General features: G+C 54.3%; 1 protein-coding gene across 2 annotated transcripts in view; it reads left to right on the top strand.

The window, feature by feature from the left end:
* Positions 1 to 203: 203 nt before the first annotated feature.
* Positions 204 to 18,472, top strand: part of ASTN2 (astrotactin 2) — a 358,803-nt gene continuing 340,534 nt past the window's right edge. Inside the window, exon 1 of one of the 2 annotated variants that reach the window (XM_075111901.1) lies at positions 204 to 622. In XM_075111901.1, coding sequence (XP_074968002.1) covers positions 310 to 622 — 313 coding nt within the window. In that variant the 5' untranslated portion in view covers positions 204 to 309. The remainder of the gene's footprint in view (positions 623 to 18,472) is intronic. The other variant, XM_075111902.1, reaches the window with a different exon arrangement.

Raw genomic sequence — 18,472 nt, 5'->3', positions numbered from 1 at the left:
TGGGAAGGGGGGGAAAAGGGCCGGGGGGGCTGGAGGGCCGGTGCCCGGCGGGTCAGGGGGCCGCAGGGAGGGCCGGGGCACGGAGCCGGGCGCGGGGCGGGCTCAGCCCGGGGCGCTGCTCCCGGGGAGCGGCGGAGGGTCCCCGGAACGGCGGCGCGGGCGGGGGGCGGCGGCGGGGCGGGGCGGGCCGGGAGGCGGGGCCGGGCGGCGGCGGCGGCGGCGGGCTGGGGCGGCTCAGAGCGCCCGGCTCCGCTCGCCTCCCCTCGCCTCGCCTCGCCGCGGCTCTCCTGCGCCTGGCTCCGGCCCGGCATGGCCGCTCCGCCGCGCCGCCGCCGCCCCGCCGCGCCGCCCCCGCTGCTGGTGGTGCCGGTGGTGCTGGTGGTGCTGGGCGGCGGGCCCGGCGCGGCGGCGGCGTCGCGGGAACCCCCCGGTCCCTGCCGCGTGAAAACGGTCACGGTGTCCACGCTGCCGGTGCTCCGTGAGAACGACATCAGCTGGAGCGGCGCCCCGCCGCCCGCCGCCGCCGATTCCCGGCTGCTGCTCTTCGTCCGCAGCGAGCTGCCCGGCCGCGTCTCCGTGCAGGACGACCTGGACAACACCGAGCTGCCCTTCTTCACCCTCGGTAGGTGCCCGCGCCGCTTCCCCCGCCGCGTCCCGTCCCGTCCCGCCGATCCCCCCCCTCCCGGGGGTCGCGGAGCATCCCGGTGCGGGCAGCCGGCGTCCCCTCCCGCGCCGGGATTTGTGTGTGTGTGCGTCCCCCCCGCCCCGCATCGCGGCCAGCCCGGTTGCGTTTGGAGCTCTCTAACGCTGCCCTTGCTGCACCCTGGGTTGTTGGCTTATTTTTTCCTGCCGGGGAGGGATTTTTTAGCAGGGCCTGAGGGCTGCTGCCTTTTAAAAGCCCTGGGAGTAAAGCGTCTCTGCTCAGGCTATAAAGTGATGGGTGCTGCCTCTTGTGCTCCAACTTGAACGCTTAGCCCTGCAGGAGGTACCACCGAGCCTGGGAGAACGGCAGAGGCTCGTTTTCTAGGCAGAGCCTAATTTTATAAATGCTTCGTCTTAATTCTCGAAGCTCGCTCTCGCCTCACGCACAACTCCGGCGCCTGGCTCTGTGGCGAACGCCCGCAGACTTTCCTCCTATCTCAGCTTTTGTGGGGAGGGGGATGGGACTAGAAATAATTCTGTTGTTGGACTTTGGGCTTGATGCCGGCTCCTGTTGTCTCAGGTGGGGTGCCCGCGCTGCCTCTTGTCACTTTTATCCTGTGCTGTGCTTTAATCAGCCTGGGGATCCTCCGGGAGAACTGTGGGGAACGCCGTATGGACAGCGTGGTGTTTACTCTGCCAGGTCACCGAAGGTTTTCCGTTGATCTCTTCTTTATCCACTAGCTTTCTTGCTTTTCGCTCTCTGAACCTAGGATAATTCAAGTACCCGCTTAACTTCGGGTCTGCGATACCGCTTGACACGGCTGGCTTGTGACTTCGGCGCATCGCCCTGCGTGCATCAGGCGTGTCGTGGTGTGCCGGCGTGCGGGCTGACCTGGCGGGCACCTCGCCGCGATCCCCTTCCCACACCCCGTGGAAGTGACTGCCTTTCACTGGGTGCGATGAGCCGGAGTAGGAAAATGACTGTCCGTGTCTCCCTGTCCTGTCATTTTACCTCTGTGAAGCTTTCTTGTAGCAAGCGCCTGTAATAAATAAGTTGATGGTACTTCTTGAGCCTCTTGGGTTCTGGCTTTGCAGCGTGGCTTCCTTAGACGCAGTTGGTCAACCACAAAAATCCCAAACAAACCAGATACTCTATTTCAAGTAATGAAAGTGAAAAATCAAAGGTTTGAAGGAATGACGTTTATCTTGCAGTGATTAAAAGTAACAAGAAGTTTCATGGTTCACTGAGTTGAATTTTCATATTGGAGTACGGTTCCTTCAGGGACGGGGTGGGAATTGCACACTGATCTAAATATATCGGAAGGCAAAGAAACCCCTCTGTGTGTTGCTTAGGTAATAGCTCAAGTTGGAGGAGAGAAATTTGTCTTGATAGATCAGAGATATGATCTTGTACAGCAAATCCTATTTCTGTGAGTGACTGCCGACAGAGAGACCATGTCTCGGTCTAAAAAATTATCTTTTGCTTGCCTGGGATATTGGTTACGCGTGTACTCTTTCATATGTAGCATGTCTCTTGCAAAGCTGTGTTTTTGTTGCTGCCCCTTCATAGAGAAAAGACCCCAAAACACCCCCTCCTGTTCCCCCGAACCCGTGGGCATCAGGCGATCGGAAGATAAATGGAAGCTTTGCCCATGGTGGGATGGCTTCATCACCATCCTGAAATTAATCAGCATGTTGCCTCCGGAGAAGGTAAAACACTTGTCCTTCCCCAAGGTCTAGCTCATGAATTGCTGTGGATGCTCTGATATTTCAAATTTGTTGCACTTCTCCCCGTCTCCTGGTGTGGCAACTGAGTCTCGCTTGCAGTTAACTCTTTTCTGGGTGAGTGCTTTAGAGGATTTCTGCTGGCTCGTTTTTCTAGTGCAGGAAGTAAGGCTGGAGTTCTCTATAGTGGTTTTTCCCCCTGCATCCGTCTCGGGGTTCATTGGTGGTTGGGAACCCGAGAGCTGCTGCTGCCTCGGAACGGGCTCTTGGACCTCAGTTGAATGGCTTTGGAGTGACTTGAGGGCAGGGATTGCTTTAAACTGTGGCTTCTCGTCACCAGAATCTTTGAAGCCCTTATCGTTAGCTGATTTCTGATGCTTATGTGTATTTGTGCATGTTGCTGAACATGTTTAGAGGCTGCTGGGCCTGAGCTCCAGAAGGCAGTAAGAGCTGACGTCCTGCTGATTGCAAATGTGTTGAGGGTTCCTAAATGTCTTTAAGTTCTGGCTCTTTCTGCTAGCAAAGACTGCTCTCTGGCCTCATGGGGGTGAGGATGGGGTAGGAGGACCCCCTAAAGCACACATTTCAGGGCAGCCACCCTGACTAGCATCCTGGAGGTGTTTTGAGGAGGAAAAAAAACCCAACCCACCAACTCAAAACCATGAAGCAGGTGGAGCTGAGTCCTGGTGCTGATACTACAGACTCAGAAGCAAAATAAGTTTTAAATAGAGGCCATGCTGTTCTGCAGGGCTCAAAAGTCTTTCCAGACCAGGAAGTATGAAATAAAACATTGCCTTGCTTGGTGATGATGAGTTTGTTTAAGCGCTGTGGGCAAAGGCAGGCAGCCTGAAGTCCTGGGCCTGCTCAGCAGCTCCCAGCTTAGTAAGTCTCCCGAGGCTGGAGTGGTTCCTGCACCTCTCATCACTCCTTTGCGATGGTGGTGGGGGGCGGGGGTGGTGGTGGTGGTGGTGGTTGTCGGGTGTCTGTAGCTAAACGCTGACAGGTGCCAGAGCCTTGCCGGCAGCAGCGTGAAACTTCTGCTCATTCTTTGTAAGGGCAGAGCAAGTTAAAATATGCTGAGGAGATAGATGCTCTGAGTCGGTGGCTGGTACAAAGCACATGCAGTGCTCTGTGTCCCTTTTCTCTAAAGGATTCCTCCTTCTAGGAAGGAAGCAACTTTTTCTGTTCCCTGACAATAACAGATTTTATTCACTTAAGTATAAGCGCATAAAGTGAGAGAGCTTGCAGGGTTGCATCCCTGCCTGCAGGGAAGCCTGGTCTGCAGGAGCCACCGCATGACTGAGACGGAAGGAGAAAGGAGCGCTAGGAAATTCCCACGCAGCTGACCCCCGGCCCCGTGGCGCGCGGGCAGGAGCAGCAGCAGCAGGGACAGGAGCAGCAGCAGCAGGGACAGGAGCAGCAGCAGCAGCAGGAGCAGCAGCAGCAGCAGCAGGAGCAGCAGCAGCAGCAGCAGCCGCTTGCTCGCCCGCGTGAGCCGTGGGTCGCGAGTGGAGGCGCGGGAAGGAGCCCGCTAGGGGGTGGTGGGAGCCCGGAGATGCTCCGCCAGCAGCATCTGCTCTGCCGGAGCCCTCCCTGCGAGGGGTGCAGCCTGCACGCAGCCTCCTGCAGCGGGTGGGGAGGCCAGCGAGGGGTGGTTTTGTCCTCCCTGAACAGAGAGAGAAAACTTTGTTTCCTCCTTGCATCCTTCCTCGGGCTGCAGCAGGGGGACCCGCTGCTGAAACGCCACTCAGCAGCTCTAGTTTGCTCCGTGTCCCTTCTTCAGCAGAGTGTCTTAGTTTCCGTATTTTCTACGCCTCGCTTTATTTTTTCTCTCTTGCACTGGAGACAAGAAGGATGTTTCTCCCCCTACCCCACAGTTACGTTGCTATAAAATTACCCAGCAGAGCACAGTGGTGGCAGGAAATGACAAATGTAACTTTGCCATCGGTGCATTATGAATTGCTGTGCATCCCCTTTCCTGAAAAAGCATCCTGCCCTTTCCTTAACCTTGGATACAACTGATGCTTTGCGGTATTTCCCCCCCAGTTCTTCTAGTGTTACGCTGGCAAATGGTGCAGCGTTGACTTTATTCTTGTACAATGAGGTCTCTCTAAGGTATGTATCTTGATTTAGTCAGCAGCCGTGTGTTCTGTACAATAGCTGCTCCACAAGCAGCGTAGACAGCTTTAAGTGCAATTCAGGGAATGAAGCAGTTAGCTTCTGAGCTAATTTAGATGAGCTCTGCCTATGTGTGAGCAGATATATATAGAGGAGAGAGAAAGCAAGAGGCAGACAAATTTTCACCGCTGCTCTTACCAGTAGTGGCTTACATAAGAACAGTTTACTACACACTTCTCATAAATGGCCTTAATGGATGCTGTGTGACTGGTGTCTGCAGTGCTACAAGGTGCTTTGTTTTGGTGGTTGTCAGAAAAGGTGCTGGTGCACCTACATCACAGGTACATCACCATGACCCCTCTGCATGGCCGATGGTTATCCCCCGCTTCTCGAAGCTGTGCAGCTCCTCCATCTCCTCAGCAGTTCGTGCCACTTCTTTTACCTTCTTTCTTAACTTCTCCTGAAGCCGTCTTGTAACTTGAGCAACTTCTCTTTAGGGTAGGAACGCATTAAAATAAGGGCAAGCACTTAGTTCCCTGCGGATTGTTCGAAATTACTGCTTTTTCTGAAAATACCTGAGCAGGGTTTTGCCGCCCTTGCTTTTGTCAACAGGTCCTGTTTTTGCAGGGCAGGGTGGGGAGGCTGGAGGGTTACTCCTGGGGAGTGCAGGAAGATTTTTGAAGCCACTGTTCAGAAGTGCCATTCTCTGCTTTGAGTTGGCCTGTGAGATGTGGAGCAGCATCGTGCAGGTAGAGGAGAGGCAGCGTGCCGGGCGTGAGACCCCGCTCGTCAGGGCATGGCATATAAAACTGGGTTGTCTCTGCAGAGAGAAGCCAATGGGTAAAGATCGGCTTCAACACCTCCCTTTTCTGTTAACTGTGTCCTGCTAGACTCAAAGAGCTGCACTGCATATCTGGCCGGAGGTTTGCTTAATCAAGTGTTGGGTTTCTTTTTGTTCATTTTTCTTTTTCTGGCTGTTCCCAAGGTAGTCCAAAGGGTAAAGAATCACGTCTTCCACCAGGCAAGTGGAGGGAGCCAAAAAGTCTCAGCGAGGTGGTACAGTGAAGATGAGACGCATCAGTGGGCTCCTTGGGGTACTGGGGAGGATGTAGACCTGAAACCAGGGGCTGCTTCCCTTCCCCTTCATGCCCATCCCCAGCTGTGCGTGGCTGTGGAGTCTGGGCCTGATCCCTCGTGGCAGGGGCTGCCTGGGGAGGGTGTAGGAAAGAGGGGAAACCTGCTGGTAGCAGTCTCCTCCCCTCCTCGTATGAAGCTATGTGATTACTTCAGCTTTCCAGGCCGTTGGGTTCTTGTAGTTGGAAAGTGAAGGAAGGAAAGCCTGGCTTGGGGTGAGGTTGTATTGGTGACGTGGGTCCTGAGCTCGAGATCTGTCCACTGTGGTTGCAGGAGAGGCGAGCTCTGTAACACCCAGAAAGGCTGTAGGTACAAAATGCCCATGAAAATGGGTCTGTCCTCAGATGACCGCTTCCCTCCCCCAAGACAAGGTTGAATGTGACTTGTCCAGCACGGTGGGGTGTGGACTTGCAGGGATTTTGCTTTGTCTTGGGTATTTTCTGGGGTGAAAATCCATGTTAAAACTGGGAATCTGTACCTGAGTGGCAGGCTGTACTCAGGGAGTTGCTGCTTTCCAAGAGTACCCGTGTTGACCAGCTAGTGGCAACAGAAGATTAACTATAGAGAGAGGAGCCGGTTTTCTGCAGCTGAATTGTCAGGCTGGAGTAGGAGGAGGAGGAGGCTGATGGCTGGGGATCCCCTCTGCTCCCCCTTCCTCCCCTGTGATGGCAGCGGGTTTTGCATGATGTTGGTGTGCCAGAGACCTCTACTGCTCTTCTGCTGGAAGAAAAAATGTGCTTTTCTTCAGAATTAGGTGGGGACCTTGCATTTGTCAGTGGAGGCTGGGGAGGTGAGTGACTTCCTACTGCCACCATGCAGATACGCATTACCTCCAAAACTTGCTGCCTTTTCCTTTCTAAGCGCTAGAAGTATGAACCCCGGCTGTGTGACGGACAAGCCTTTGTGCTGCCTCAGTGATACGGTGCTGCTGCGCAGTGTTGGCTGGCTGTGAAACCAGGCTGAGCCCGCGGGCTTTGCTGGTGTGACAGGAGTTCAGGTGGAGGACTGGCTGGGACAGGAGGAGAGCAGATTGATGCCACTTGTGGGAATGATGAGGTATTGATCTTATGCTACCTTGACATATATGTTAGCAGTTGCAGGTGGCTTGAGAAACACCTACCATCACACCAAAATGCCTTGTAGAGTGTGGGAGTAGACTGGGGTTGGAGACTGAAAGGAGAAGTGAAGAAAATAGAAATGCCTTGATTGAAGCCTTTCATCGTCTAATGCCCACAGTACGGCTCGTGTCGGGAGTGTCCTCCTCCAGCTGCAACTATCTGAATTGGGAATTAATGAGCCTCGGCCAGTCTACTCTTGCTGCTCCCAGTCCTGCCCCTGTCGCTACCTGTGGGGTGGGTGACGGCATCGAGCAGAGATGATTCTTGTGCATAACCAGCTCTAAGAAATGGGGCCACTTAAAAGAATTGAATGCTTGTGCTGCTGCTCGGGTCTCAGCTAATGCAGTTAAGGTTTCCAGTGTCCAGACAGTATGGAGACACTTAATGGTATTGAAGAAACAGAAATGGCATGCGGAGGGGCGAGCGGTGATCCTGGCTGCCTGCATCTGTGCTGCCTGGGCGAGGCTTTCTGGGCGTCTCTTGAGAAGGAGGCAGGTGGGGGGAAAAAGCAGAGTAAATGATTTTGGCCCATCAGTGTCTTTGGGCATCTTCCCTGTGTGCCATGCAAGAGGCCCCGCTCTTGAGCGCGTCCAGCGTGCTTATCCCGCTGCGGTCCGGGAGGAAGGAGGGATTCCTCGCAGGAGGAGGTTGGGCTGTGACTGCCTGCGAGAAGATGGGGCAGATAAGGTTTGGAGCCAGGGCTCTGCCTGTGGGCAGAGATGGCTGGTGGGGAGGAATACAGAAGTACGAGTTCCCCTCTGTTTCTCATTATCTGTTCCCTAACAGTCTTGCACCCCTCCCTCTGTGCTTCCACCTCTCCCGTCTCTGTGCAAGACAAAGTCTGTATGAAACCGCAACTGGCTTTGAAAGCAGCAGCAAAAGGGGAGAAATTTTCCATTAGCAGCATCAGCAGTAAAAGAGATTTTTTCCCAGTCACCTGGTAACTGCTGTATTTAGGAAGATTACTGAGCTGATGGTGTTGCTCCCAGGCACATGCATGGGAGCGATCCTGTTAGAGGGGGAAGCAAGGGCCAGCGTGCATGGCTACAGGCAGCACGGTCTGCAGGGAGGCGAGCTGGTAAAGGTTAGCTGCGCATCTCTGCAAGGGAGAGGAGAGCCACGGCACTGGAGAGGGGACCCGCTGGGCCTAGCACCTTGCATGCACCGTCATCTGCTCTTCTAGTGCACAGAGAGTGAAGCAGAAATTTCATTGCCAGCTGCACTATCGAGCTGGGTGGGGGGAGCGGAGTGCGGATCTTCGGGGGTGGGCGCTTGCCCATCCTCAAGTGGCAGAGGGAATACCTCCCCTTTGGGAACAGGCCAGTTATTTTGGGGCCTGATATCAGACCCAGGGAAAGAAAGGTGAGATATGCCTACTGAGGGGTGCTGTGCTGGCTGCAGAGACCCTAAATGTGAATGTGAAACCTCCCTCCCAAAAGCCCATGGTCCCAGAACCGCGTAACCGGGGTGCAGGGTCTGGAGACCCCAGATTTGTTCCCAGCCCTGCTGGTGGCCCTGGGCATCCTCGCAGGGCCTCAGCTGTGCTCATACCTCTGAGGCTTTGGTTCTTTTCCCTTTCCCTGCTCCTTTATCTCTCTCTGGGGGGCAGCGGGATGGCCTCGCCTGGGGCCGGCTCTGCTGCATGAGTGGGGCTCCCCGGCCAGCCCCGAGGGCTGCTGAGGTACTCGCCTAACGTGAGCTGGCGTTGCAGAGTGTGCCTGCGGCTGCCGCAGTCGCGCTGTCTGTCCCAAGGCCGTTCACAGCCTCTATCCTTCCCTTGCTGCTCTTTCTGGTTCTCAAGCAATTGGCGTTCCAGGGAGCGCAGCGCATCCCTAAGATGTGGGATCAAGTGACAGAAGATAGGAGTTGGCAACAGCATAGGAATTTTTTTTTTTGCCTCTAGCCAACTGCTCAGTAACATCAGCTTCTTGATGCGCCGCTCCTGTGTCAGCAGCATGTTGTGATGGCAAATGCAGGGCAATTTGTGTGGGGCAGCAGGGAGGAGGGCTGGAGCAGAACGTGTTTGCTGCAGCCCAGGACCAGGACCTGCTGCTTGTCTGCCCCGACCAGGGAGCACCTGGTCTGTGTGCTGAGGCTGAAAAGCCTCTAGCTCTGCTCACGCTTGCTATGTTGTTATTGCTCTTGCTGCCTGGGGGTCTGATAGGAGCTGGGGTAAAAGCTGATGCCGCCGACCTCATTCATTACTTGTGCAGCGTGCACCCAGAGCGAGATCTGCTCTCTCAAGCAGTTCCCCACTTAGATGGGCTTCCTGGGGCAAAGGGGCTCCCACGGCAGATGCTGCCAGTTGTTCCCTCCTCAGTCTCAGTTGCTCAGTGCTGCCTGGCACAGGCTGCTCTGTGGGGGTAGAGGGAGATTTAAAACCTTTCACCTTGGCTTGCTGGGTCTCAGCAGTGACCTGTGTGGTGGGTTCAGCATAAGTGGTGGCCCTGGAGAGCTCTGGGTCTTGTTGGACATCCTGATATGTCCCTTTTCCTTCTTATCCCATCACACTTCTTTCTTGTCCTTTGTACCTCTCATCTGTTTAAATTAGAGGAGTTTAAACTCTCTTTCCTGCCCTGTAACTTGCCCAGGGAATTCCTCCCAGGCTTCTCTGAAAGCCGCCTTGTTGGCATCACGCTCCGCCTTCTCTGCCCCTGAAGTCTTGGGAAATCTGGACAGAAGGAGGTGTCCAGGAGGAGTGAGGTGTTGGGAAGGTGATCCAAGAGGTGGATGCACGTTCCCCTCCCTCTCTTCCATGCCATCCAAACTGTGCAGCCCATGGTCAAGCTGTGTCCACAGATTCATTTGTAGCATCAATTAGGCTTCCAAAAAAAGTAGAAACCGTTTCCTCCCCTTCCTACGAGGAGCAGACAGGCGTTTGCAGGAGGCACAGCCTGAGCCAAAGCAGCCTGTTGGGGTTTAGTTCCCTGTGCCCGGGGCTTTTGCTGGTTCAGACTCTGGTGTGGCCTGGGATCCCCCAGCCCCGGGGCCACCCGCTGAGTGCAGCAAACGTCTCCTATCATGTTCTGGCTGGAGGAGGAGCTCGAGGTGGGCAGCTCAGGGTCTCCCAGGGGGTGCCAGCGCTGGGGATCCCTTGATTAAGGTAGGTTCAACTCATGGGAGCCTCTGGGCCCTTACTGGGGATGGCTTTTGGTACAGGAGGTTGTATGGTAGCCCCAGCTGAAGAGGAGGGATGGTGTAGAGGAGCCGATCACAGCAGTGGTATTTTGGGGACCCGACAGGTATGTCTGGGAGTGAGACACGTTGCAGGCTGAAGTGATCCAGCAGTGATGACGTTGGCCTTATCTGTGCAGGCAGGTCCTCACCTGCTGTTGCTGGAAGGGCTCTGGCTGCTCCGTCTACCATGTTCATATCAGGGGCTTCAGCATTTTCATCCCCCGCAGAGCGGAAGGGAGGGCTGTAGGGGTGCATTCGTCACCTGAAGAGCCCCTGGGCTTCGGCTGAACTTTGTGTTCGAGCAATAAAACCGTGCTAGGAAATGTGTGCTGTAACAAAGCCCATGGATATAATACATCTGTATCACACTGTACCTTTCATCTTGAAGGATTCCCAAGGAGCTTTACAAACTCGGTGTGCTGCAGCCTGCCAGGGTGACTGAACGCTATCAGTGCAGGCTGCAGTCTAATCTCTGTGGTAGCGCGTCCCCCCCCCCCGCTCCCCCTCGCAGGGGGAACTTTATGAAGTCTGATCTCGGACTAGTGCTGTACCAGGTGTTTTCCTCTAAGCCTGAGTTTCTCAGGAGAAAAAGGAAAACCATGTAGCTGTTTGTTATGCAAAAACAGCAAAGAAATATTCTTCCTGGGGCAGTAGGAGTGGGTGGGAGTTACTTTCGCGCACCTTCAACAGCTTTGGATCTTGGCAGAGAAGCATTTGCAGGGGAACATGCCCTCCCTGCTGTCCCAAGAAACGGGATAATAAAGTTTGAGCACTTGAGAAATTGCTTCTGGGCATAAGCAGGGTGGCAGAGTTCAGCTGATGGGCACCTGGGCTGCTGCCAGGGCATCTCTTGGGAGGGAGACTGCAAATGTCTGCTTGAAGTCATTGGTGTGCAAGTCTTTTGTCACCCAGTGTCCCCTTCTGTCCACGCAGAGACACTCCCTGAGCCAGCTGATGGTGTGTCCGTGTCCTGCAGCCTTTGGTAACGTCTGGGCCGTTGCTGCCTCCCACTGCACAGGACGGCAGCAGGGAAGGGCGATGCAGCCTTCTGCCTCGGTCACCCTTGGTGGTCTCCAGCTCCAGCTGGTTTTATTTTCATCTGTTTTTAGCTTACTTGGAGCCGTGGGGGAGGTGGGAGGTGTCTGAAGTTGCTGTCAGTGGTGGCAGAGCCTAAAAATCAAAACTGGAAGTGGGATAAGGGGCACTAAGTGAAGCTGTCATCAGAGACATATGCTTGAAAAGTGGAGGTTAACTTGAGTCTATTTTTGTTTGGAGTGGTACACGCTGAGGCTGTTTTGTGTAGCAGTTTGTTTATGGGATGTATTTTCCCATCCTGTGTAGCTCCTCAAATGTATGCTATAAACAAACTGTAAAATCAAAAGCAGCCTTTACGTGTTCCCATTAAATGCATCCTGGAGCACAGGAGGTCCAGGGCGCGTGGTGCTGGCAGAGGTACCTGCCAGCTTGAGGTCCGCAATTAAGGAGGAGACAACACGCCATCAAGGGAGGTTATGTTGTTATGTTTGAGTATGGGAATTGCTGCGGGTGCCCCTGCGATGGAGCCTGGACACCTGAAAAGCACGCCTGCCTTATTGTCCGTTTGCTCTTGCACTGGAGGCTCCGAGCCTTCTCGCGTTCATCCCCGAGGAGCGCAGGTGTTGCCACCTGCAGCTCCTTTAGCTTCTCCTCCTTCCCTAGACCCCATCGAGGCGGTTCCTTAGGCCACGAAGGATGGGATGTGGTGTTGCCAGCGTAGTTCATGGATCCTGGCTATTAAGAGCCTTCAGTATTTATTGAATTTCAAGAAGGCAGTAGAGGTTTGTGCTCATCCTTATTGTAGTTGTTGCAGTCGCATGCTGTGTACTGGATCAGCGGCCACATGTTTCTCGCTTTAATTTTTCTGTGCGTGATCAGAGGGGCTAGAAGTGTATTTAATTAAATAGCAACAGCCTTGCCTTTTAACACAATTCAAGAAGCCTGAGCTGCTTGAAGACACAAACTCCATTACGTTCCTTTACGTCTTATCACATCCCAGTGCTTGCTGTTTCCTTCTCTTCTGTTCTTTGCTCTCCCCAGACAAGCAGCACAGTTGTCCTTACTGTGTTCCTGGCTTCTGCTGTGTCGGAGGAGGAAATCCATTATCCGGTGGCATGGCAGCTGGGAGGGAGGTCGGGGACGCTGCCTGTAGGGGCTGCTCGTAGCCAGCTTGGGGTCTTGCCGGAGCAGCAGTTTGCACGACAGACACGCTGCTCCTTGTTGTACTCAATTTTATTCTGCTTTTGTAGCAGCTGCCTTTGCCGCTTAGCTGACAAGCTGTTCCTTAACGTGCCATGGCCCAGCGGCGTGCGGGAACAGGAACAAGAGCTGGGGTCTGGGCAGGATGTAAGCTCCATGAGCTGGAGGTGCGGGGACGCTGCCAGCCTCTGCTTCTGCTCTCCGGGAGTGCGTGCGCTGCCCAAAATCACGTGTGCTGCCCAAAACTGTGCGTGCCGGGGGAGGTTTTCTTTGCTGCCTGGGCTCGCTTTAAAGACTGTTGTAAAATCTTTTCCCTCCTTGCCGATGAAGGGTTTTACAGCGTGTTGCAATGAGCTGCTTAAATGCAAAACAGGAGGAAGAAATCCTCTTTGCAGCACTCCTCCCATCTGAGCGGAGCGGCAGCCCAGGGCCTGCGCTGGGGCGAGATATGGGAGATATGGAGTGTGTGCAGGGGATGCTGAAGGAAAGTTGAGCCTCCTGAGAGCCTTCCCTTTGCAGAGCAATGCACCGGTGTTTCTGCTACGGCCTCTCCCAGCTGCATTGCCTCCCCAAAAACATGTTCCCTGCTGCTCGGCAGGTTCCTCTGCCGGTTTGGGGTGTGCCAGGAGTTGCATAAACTCAATATTTTAGTAGACCTTGGTCTGCAAAGCTTTTCTGCAGCAAGAATGGTGCACATTTGTCCGTGGGTACCTGCCCCCCATCTGAAGCAGCTCTGTGATCACCTCCCTGGGAAGGGTGTCCCAAATCGCCCCATGTCCTGCAGCCTCTCTCTGCAGGGAGCTGCTGTGGGACAGCAGCTGCCCACCCCTGCTCCCGGAGGGGCTTTGGGCTGGGAAGGAAGGTGACTTTTTTTTTTTTTTGCTGTGGTTTTCTGTGGATGTGGGGCTGTGGTTTTTAATCACTGCTTGTTCTGATCCTCTCTCTACAAAACTGCTCTGAAGGCACCTAAGGGCAAACGAGCAGGTGTTAATATTATTCTCCTTTTGCTGTTGTTGACTGGGGGAAGAATTTAGGTTGAAGAAGAGCTGTTATTTGTTGTGGCGCTTCTCGCCTCAGCTGTGGCAGCTGGGGGGCAGGTGAGACCAGGGCGAGAGGAGAGGTCCTCTGGACCTGGCTGGGGAACAGGCTGCAGCTTTAATTTGGCTGGGAATGGCCGCGCAGCGTTTCCCCAGCCTTCTCCATGCTCTTGTTCTTCCAACTCTATGCAAATATTTGCAGCAGTTAGGGAGCTGCCCAGGGAGGTTTTTATTCCTGGCATGAACTGAGTTAGAGGGAAAGGCTGGCTCAGGAGGATGGGCTTACGGGGCACACCAAGGCTCACCCTGTCCAGCAGCCTCTGCTGTGGTGGCCCACAGAAGGTGGGGAACAGGGCACGGGTCCCTGGAGCATCCCGCGGAGGTTTGCTCCTGCATTCCTATGGGATGATTGCTTGCACAGAGCTGCAGGAAGCATCTGTGTGTCCTGACCGAGCTGAAAGGGTCCCACAACAGCTCCTGAGGGGCTCCTGCATCTCCATCATGTCGGCCTCTCTGGGACGTCCCTCTGTTGACGGGGATGCTGTGTTGTGCCGTGCAGACGGGCTGCGGTGAGGGAAGAGGGAGGTTTTTCTTTGAGGTCTCATGGACACGCCAAGTGCTGACCAGGGGCGAGCACAGAGGGAAGGATGCTTCTGTTAATTAGCACTAGATGAAAGGAAGACTTGTCTTTATTCAAAGAGCACTTGTTCCAGTTTCATTGCGGCCCCTTAGTTCTGAGCTTTAAAGTTCGGTGTATGTGTGAACAATAAGTTTGGAAAGATGTTTTGAAGCTGAAATCGCAGCATTGTTATGAAAATGCTGAAGGGGAGTTGTGACACTGTTTTGAAGATGAAAGTATTTTTACAATCTTAAACTGACACATTTAAAAAAAAAAAAAGAAAAGAAAAATAAAGTTTGCACGAAAGACAGCTTTCAGCAAGACTTTCCTTGGCCAGAATCAAACGTGACCATCCATGAAGATTGGTGAAGGCACTTTGAGGTGCTGCTGGCTTTGGTGGTCACATAGGTGACCCTGTGTCCAGCGTGGCGAAGTGAGTGGCTCCTCTTGGTTTTAGTGGTATGTGCTGGGCAAGGCGAGCTCTGTGCGGCCCTGGCGGAGGGAGCGGTGGGTGCCCTCTGCCCTTCTGGGTGCCTGCTTATCTCTGGGCACCTGATGGAGCAGCAGGAGGAGGACACGAGATGAGGTGTTGGTGGAATACGGCCATGTGCTGGTCTCATCCTTGCTGCCCAAGTGATGCCTTCACCACTTTGACCCTAGCAGTGCTCGTTGCTGTTGGAGTTGGTCTGTGAAAACAACATTTTCACAGCTGTTTAGCAAGCATCTGCATAACAGGTTAGCTCAGCAGCACCCTCTCAGTGAGGAGTGAAGGAAGAGGCTGGAGCTGGCCATCTCTGGCTCCGGCTCTGGGCAGCTCCTGCTCCTCCTCTGTTTCCTGGGGCTCATTGGTTCGTGCCATTTCGGCTCACCTGCAGGCACTGGGGAAGCTGGGCTGTGGGGCAGAGGCTGGCTATGAAACACCGGTGTCAGGAGGGGGAATGGCCTGGTGGGTCTGGGGACTTCCAGCACCTTGGGCTCTGTCGCAGCATCTCCCAGTGACTGGCTCCCCCGTCCCAACGTTGCATCTCGCCAGTTTAAGCTGCGGTCCAGCCCTGGCTGCTCGTGCATCGCCTCCTGCACGGAGCAGCCTCTTGCACCCCATGAAGACGTAGCATACGAGAACGTGTCTGGGGTGTCTAATGAGGCTGTGCTAAGCGCACCTCCCCTTTGCCAGCTGCCTGCAGCTCCTCTCGGCCGGGATGGCAAACAGCATCGTTGGTCACTCACCTACCACCTTTTCTTGGGATTTTCTTTTCCATTACCACCTAAATGCACTGGCTTGTGGTGATGGCTTTTTTTTTTATTCCCATTAAGCTCTAGTTTCCATTGCACTCTCTCAGATACCCAGGGGCCTCTGAGCACCTGCCCTATAATTAAAAGCAATCTATTACGATGTCTGAGGGGGTTGTGCGAGTTATAGGGCCACGAGCCCTGCTCTGCTGCAGAAGAGCTGCCAGGCAGTTCCTTCGTTAGAAAATAGACACCAAAAATTCCTCTTCCACCCCCAACTTTGTCTTCCTGCCAGCCCTGGATTCCAGATTTATTTAAGGGTCTTTTCTTTTGGGCTCGGGTAGGTGTGGAGCGTGTATTTTTTGCCATGTCAGTCTGACAAGCCCTTGGGGAGGATGAGTGGGTGTCTTGAAGCATTAGGGAGAAACTTGGCAAGTGCTTCAGCTCCAGGGATCTCTTTGCATTTTTGGCTGCATCTGCTTTTTTATCCTGCTGTGCTTAAACTTTTCTGAACCAGCAAAGTCACACCCCAGCAGCACTGCCATGCAGGAGTAACGCAGCTCCTGTTCCTCGAAGGCCTGGCTGCAGAGACCAAATGGTTTCAGTGGTTTCTCCCAAGGGTGCCAGTGATGGATGGTGCTGGATGGGACAGTCCCGGGTCCTTCTGCCCAGCACTCCTGAATCTGGGTGTTAACCATGGACGGGGATGGTCTTGCCATCTCTACATCATGGAGGAGGGTCCTCCGCTCTTGGAGCTGGGATGGAGCTGGGCAGGAAGGTGCTCAGAGCTGGTTGCACAAAGGGGCAGCTGTGTGTGGCACGTGCATACTGTGCTTGGGTGTTTTCCCAAAAAAAAGACAGGTTCTTCTGAGCCTCTTCAAGGTGTTTATTTCTTGTTGTGTGGTGTTCCATGCTCCCAGCTTGGTTCCTAGCCTTGTACATGGTATTTGGGATCTGGTTTCAGGAGGTGAAAGTAGTCTGTTAGCTGTGTTGGGGGTTAGGGGGAAGAGCTTTATGTTCCATGACCTTTACTGTACTGCAGTTAAAGACAGCATACATGAGTGTGTGGATTCATCTGGTGGAAAATAGGGCTTTTGAATCCTTCTGGGATTGTCTTCTTGGCTTTGCTGCTGACTTCTGAAACGACCTTGAGCAAGCGGGCACACCTCCCTATACCTTTTCCTTATCTCCTGTTTGCAAGGGCTCAGGGGGCTCCCTGTTTGCATCACCAGGGTGGTGTAAAATTCCCGTGTGGAGGCTGTGCCAGTGGGTAGGAAGGAGGGACCCTCTTGGCTCCTTTCCTGCTACCCTGCCTACAGGCTGGTGGTGCATGAAGAGCTGAGGAAAGGAGACCTGTGGAAGAGTGGTAAGTGGACTTGATGGACCAGGATCCGCTGCTTCTCTGAGCTGGGGTAGCTGCTGCCCCATACCTTCTCTAGCTGAGAGCTCTCCCCACGGCTCAACAAGCGGCTGAGCAGTGGGAAAGCAGGATGCTGCTGTGGAGTCCGATGGCTGTAACATGCTGTCCTAACGAGGAGTGGGGGTTTTCTCTCTGCTTTAGTGTGCTAAAAATGATCTGCATGGTTGAAAGTTCTCCTCCTCTCCCCTGCGTGCACGTGCTGTCTCCTGATCTCCGCGAGAATGACAGCTTCTCTAATTAGGCAGCCAAGGAGGTAACCTTAGCAACTCCACGCTGGTGCTGGGGACCATCTCCAGCTACCCTTGGAGATGGCGTGTCTGGTGTTCAGATGGCCTCTCACAAGGACAGGAGGGCTCGGGCTGCTTTCATGCCCTGACGCCACTTTGCATGGCTGCTGGTGTCTGCCACGGAAAGCAAGGGCCGGCCCGGGAGGAGGTACCTACGTCCCATCGCTGCTTGCTCTGTTCCTGCTGATGCGCAGGCTGGGTGTGCTACCTGCCGCAGCTCTGGGGAGAAGTGCTCTGGTGGCTGTGGGCAGTATGGGAAGGGAACTGATGCAGAAGGAGATGCTGAGCCTGCTTCTGCACTGGTGATGCCTGCTCTGCTGTGAGGGGAGGCTTGGAGCAGCGTCAGGGGAAGTGCTGGAGAGCCAGGAGAGCAGGAACCTGCCCTCAAGGAGCTCAGCATGGGGCATGCACTTGGCTTTCCCGTCTCCTTAGGTTGCAGGCAGTGGGACCTGATAGCCTGGCCGCAGAGCAGCGCTGGCCGGGGCTTGGAGGGAGGGTGGTTGCGAGCGCAGTAGTGTCTGTGTTTGCTGCAAAAGGACTGCTGGTGTCCTGTGCCCTGGGAGCTGACAGCTCGCCGTCCCTCCGTCCTCGCCGTCCCTCCGTCCTCGCCGTCCCTCCGTCCTCGCCGTCCCTCCGTCCTCGCCGTCCCTCCGTCCTCGCCGCCTGGGCTGGTGTGACGGCTGCTGCACTGAGCAGTCCCTTAAAATCTGAATGCGCCTCCTGCTCTGTGGGCTGGAAGGGGCCTTGGCTACTTGAAACAGTGCTTGGAAATACTTTTTTATAGCAGCTGGGAGCGAGCCAGGGTGAAAATGAGCTAAGGCCGCTGAAGGGAGATAAGCTGAGACGTAAACTGTGATTTTCTGCCCTGTGAGCCCTATGCATGGATTTCATCTTTTAATGGAAGTGCAGTAAATAAAAGCCATTTTCACAATAAGCTGAGCAACAGGTCATAAGCGTCTGAGCCACTGAAATTGATAGAAGTGAGCTAAGCGTAACAAATCTCCCAAAATTGCACCAGACTCCACTTGTATCTAGTCCCTTCCTGCATCTCACCAATTATAGCAAACGGCAATTATTTCTGAGCCAGAGCTTCCTCTGAATAAAACCTCAGCCAAACTGCAGATGTTTTATCTTCTTCTCAAATAGATTTGTACCGGAGGAAAAAAACGCCGGTGGGGAGAAATCCCATTTGAAGGGGCTTTCCTTAGCAGTGTTTGCAGAAAAGTAGATGCTGGACACGCACGGAGGCGTAAATTTGACCGATCCATAGTTTGCTGGCTCTGGGTGAGAGGGGGATTCAGGGAGATGTCAAGCGTGTTCCCTTTCAAATGTCACTTGTGTCTTTGTTAGGATGGAGCGTGGGCTGAGGATGTGCTGGCGTCAGCCGTCGCGGCATGACCCAGTCGCTGATGGGATGCTCCTGTTGATGGGGCCCTTGTGGAGCATCGATTTTTTTTCTCTTTCTTCCAGTTAGATCCTTCCCAGTCCCTACCACAGGGCTCCGTGCTGGTGCCCAGTGATGCTTCTGGGGTGTAAAGTAGGCTCTCAAGTGCACGCTCAGAATAAATGCTAACACTTTTGTCCCATATAAGCTCTATGCTTTTTTTACAAACCTCTCTGCGGCAGAGCCTTGGGGATGCACCTGCAGCAGGGGTAGCGGGGTGTGTGCGTGAAATTTCCTCATCTCTGCACTAGCTTGATTTGAGGGGGTTACCTGGGAATTTATTTGA

This window comes from Phalacrocorax aristotelis, chromosome 17, assembly GCF_949628215.1.
Source record: "Phalacrocorax aristotelis chromosome 17, bGulAri2.1, whole genome shotgun sequence".
Lineage (NCBI taxonomy): Eukaryota > Metazoa > Chordata > Aves > Suliformes > Phalacrocoracidae > Phalacrocorax > Phalacrocorax aristotelis.
This window is presented reverse-complemented; position numbering and strand designations above follow the sequence as displayed.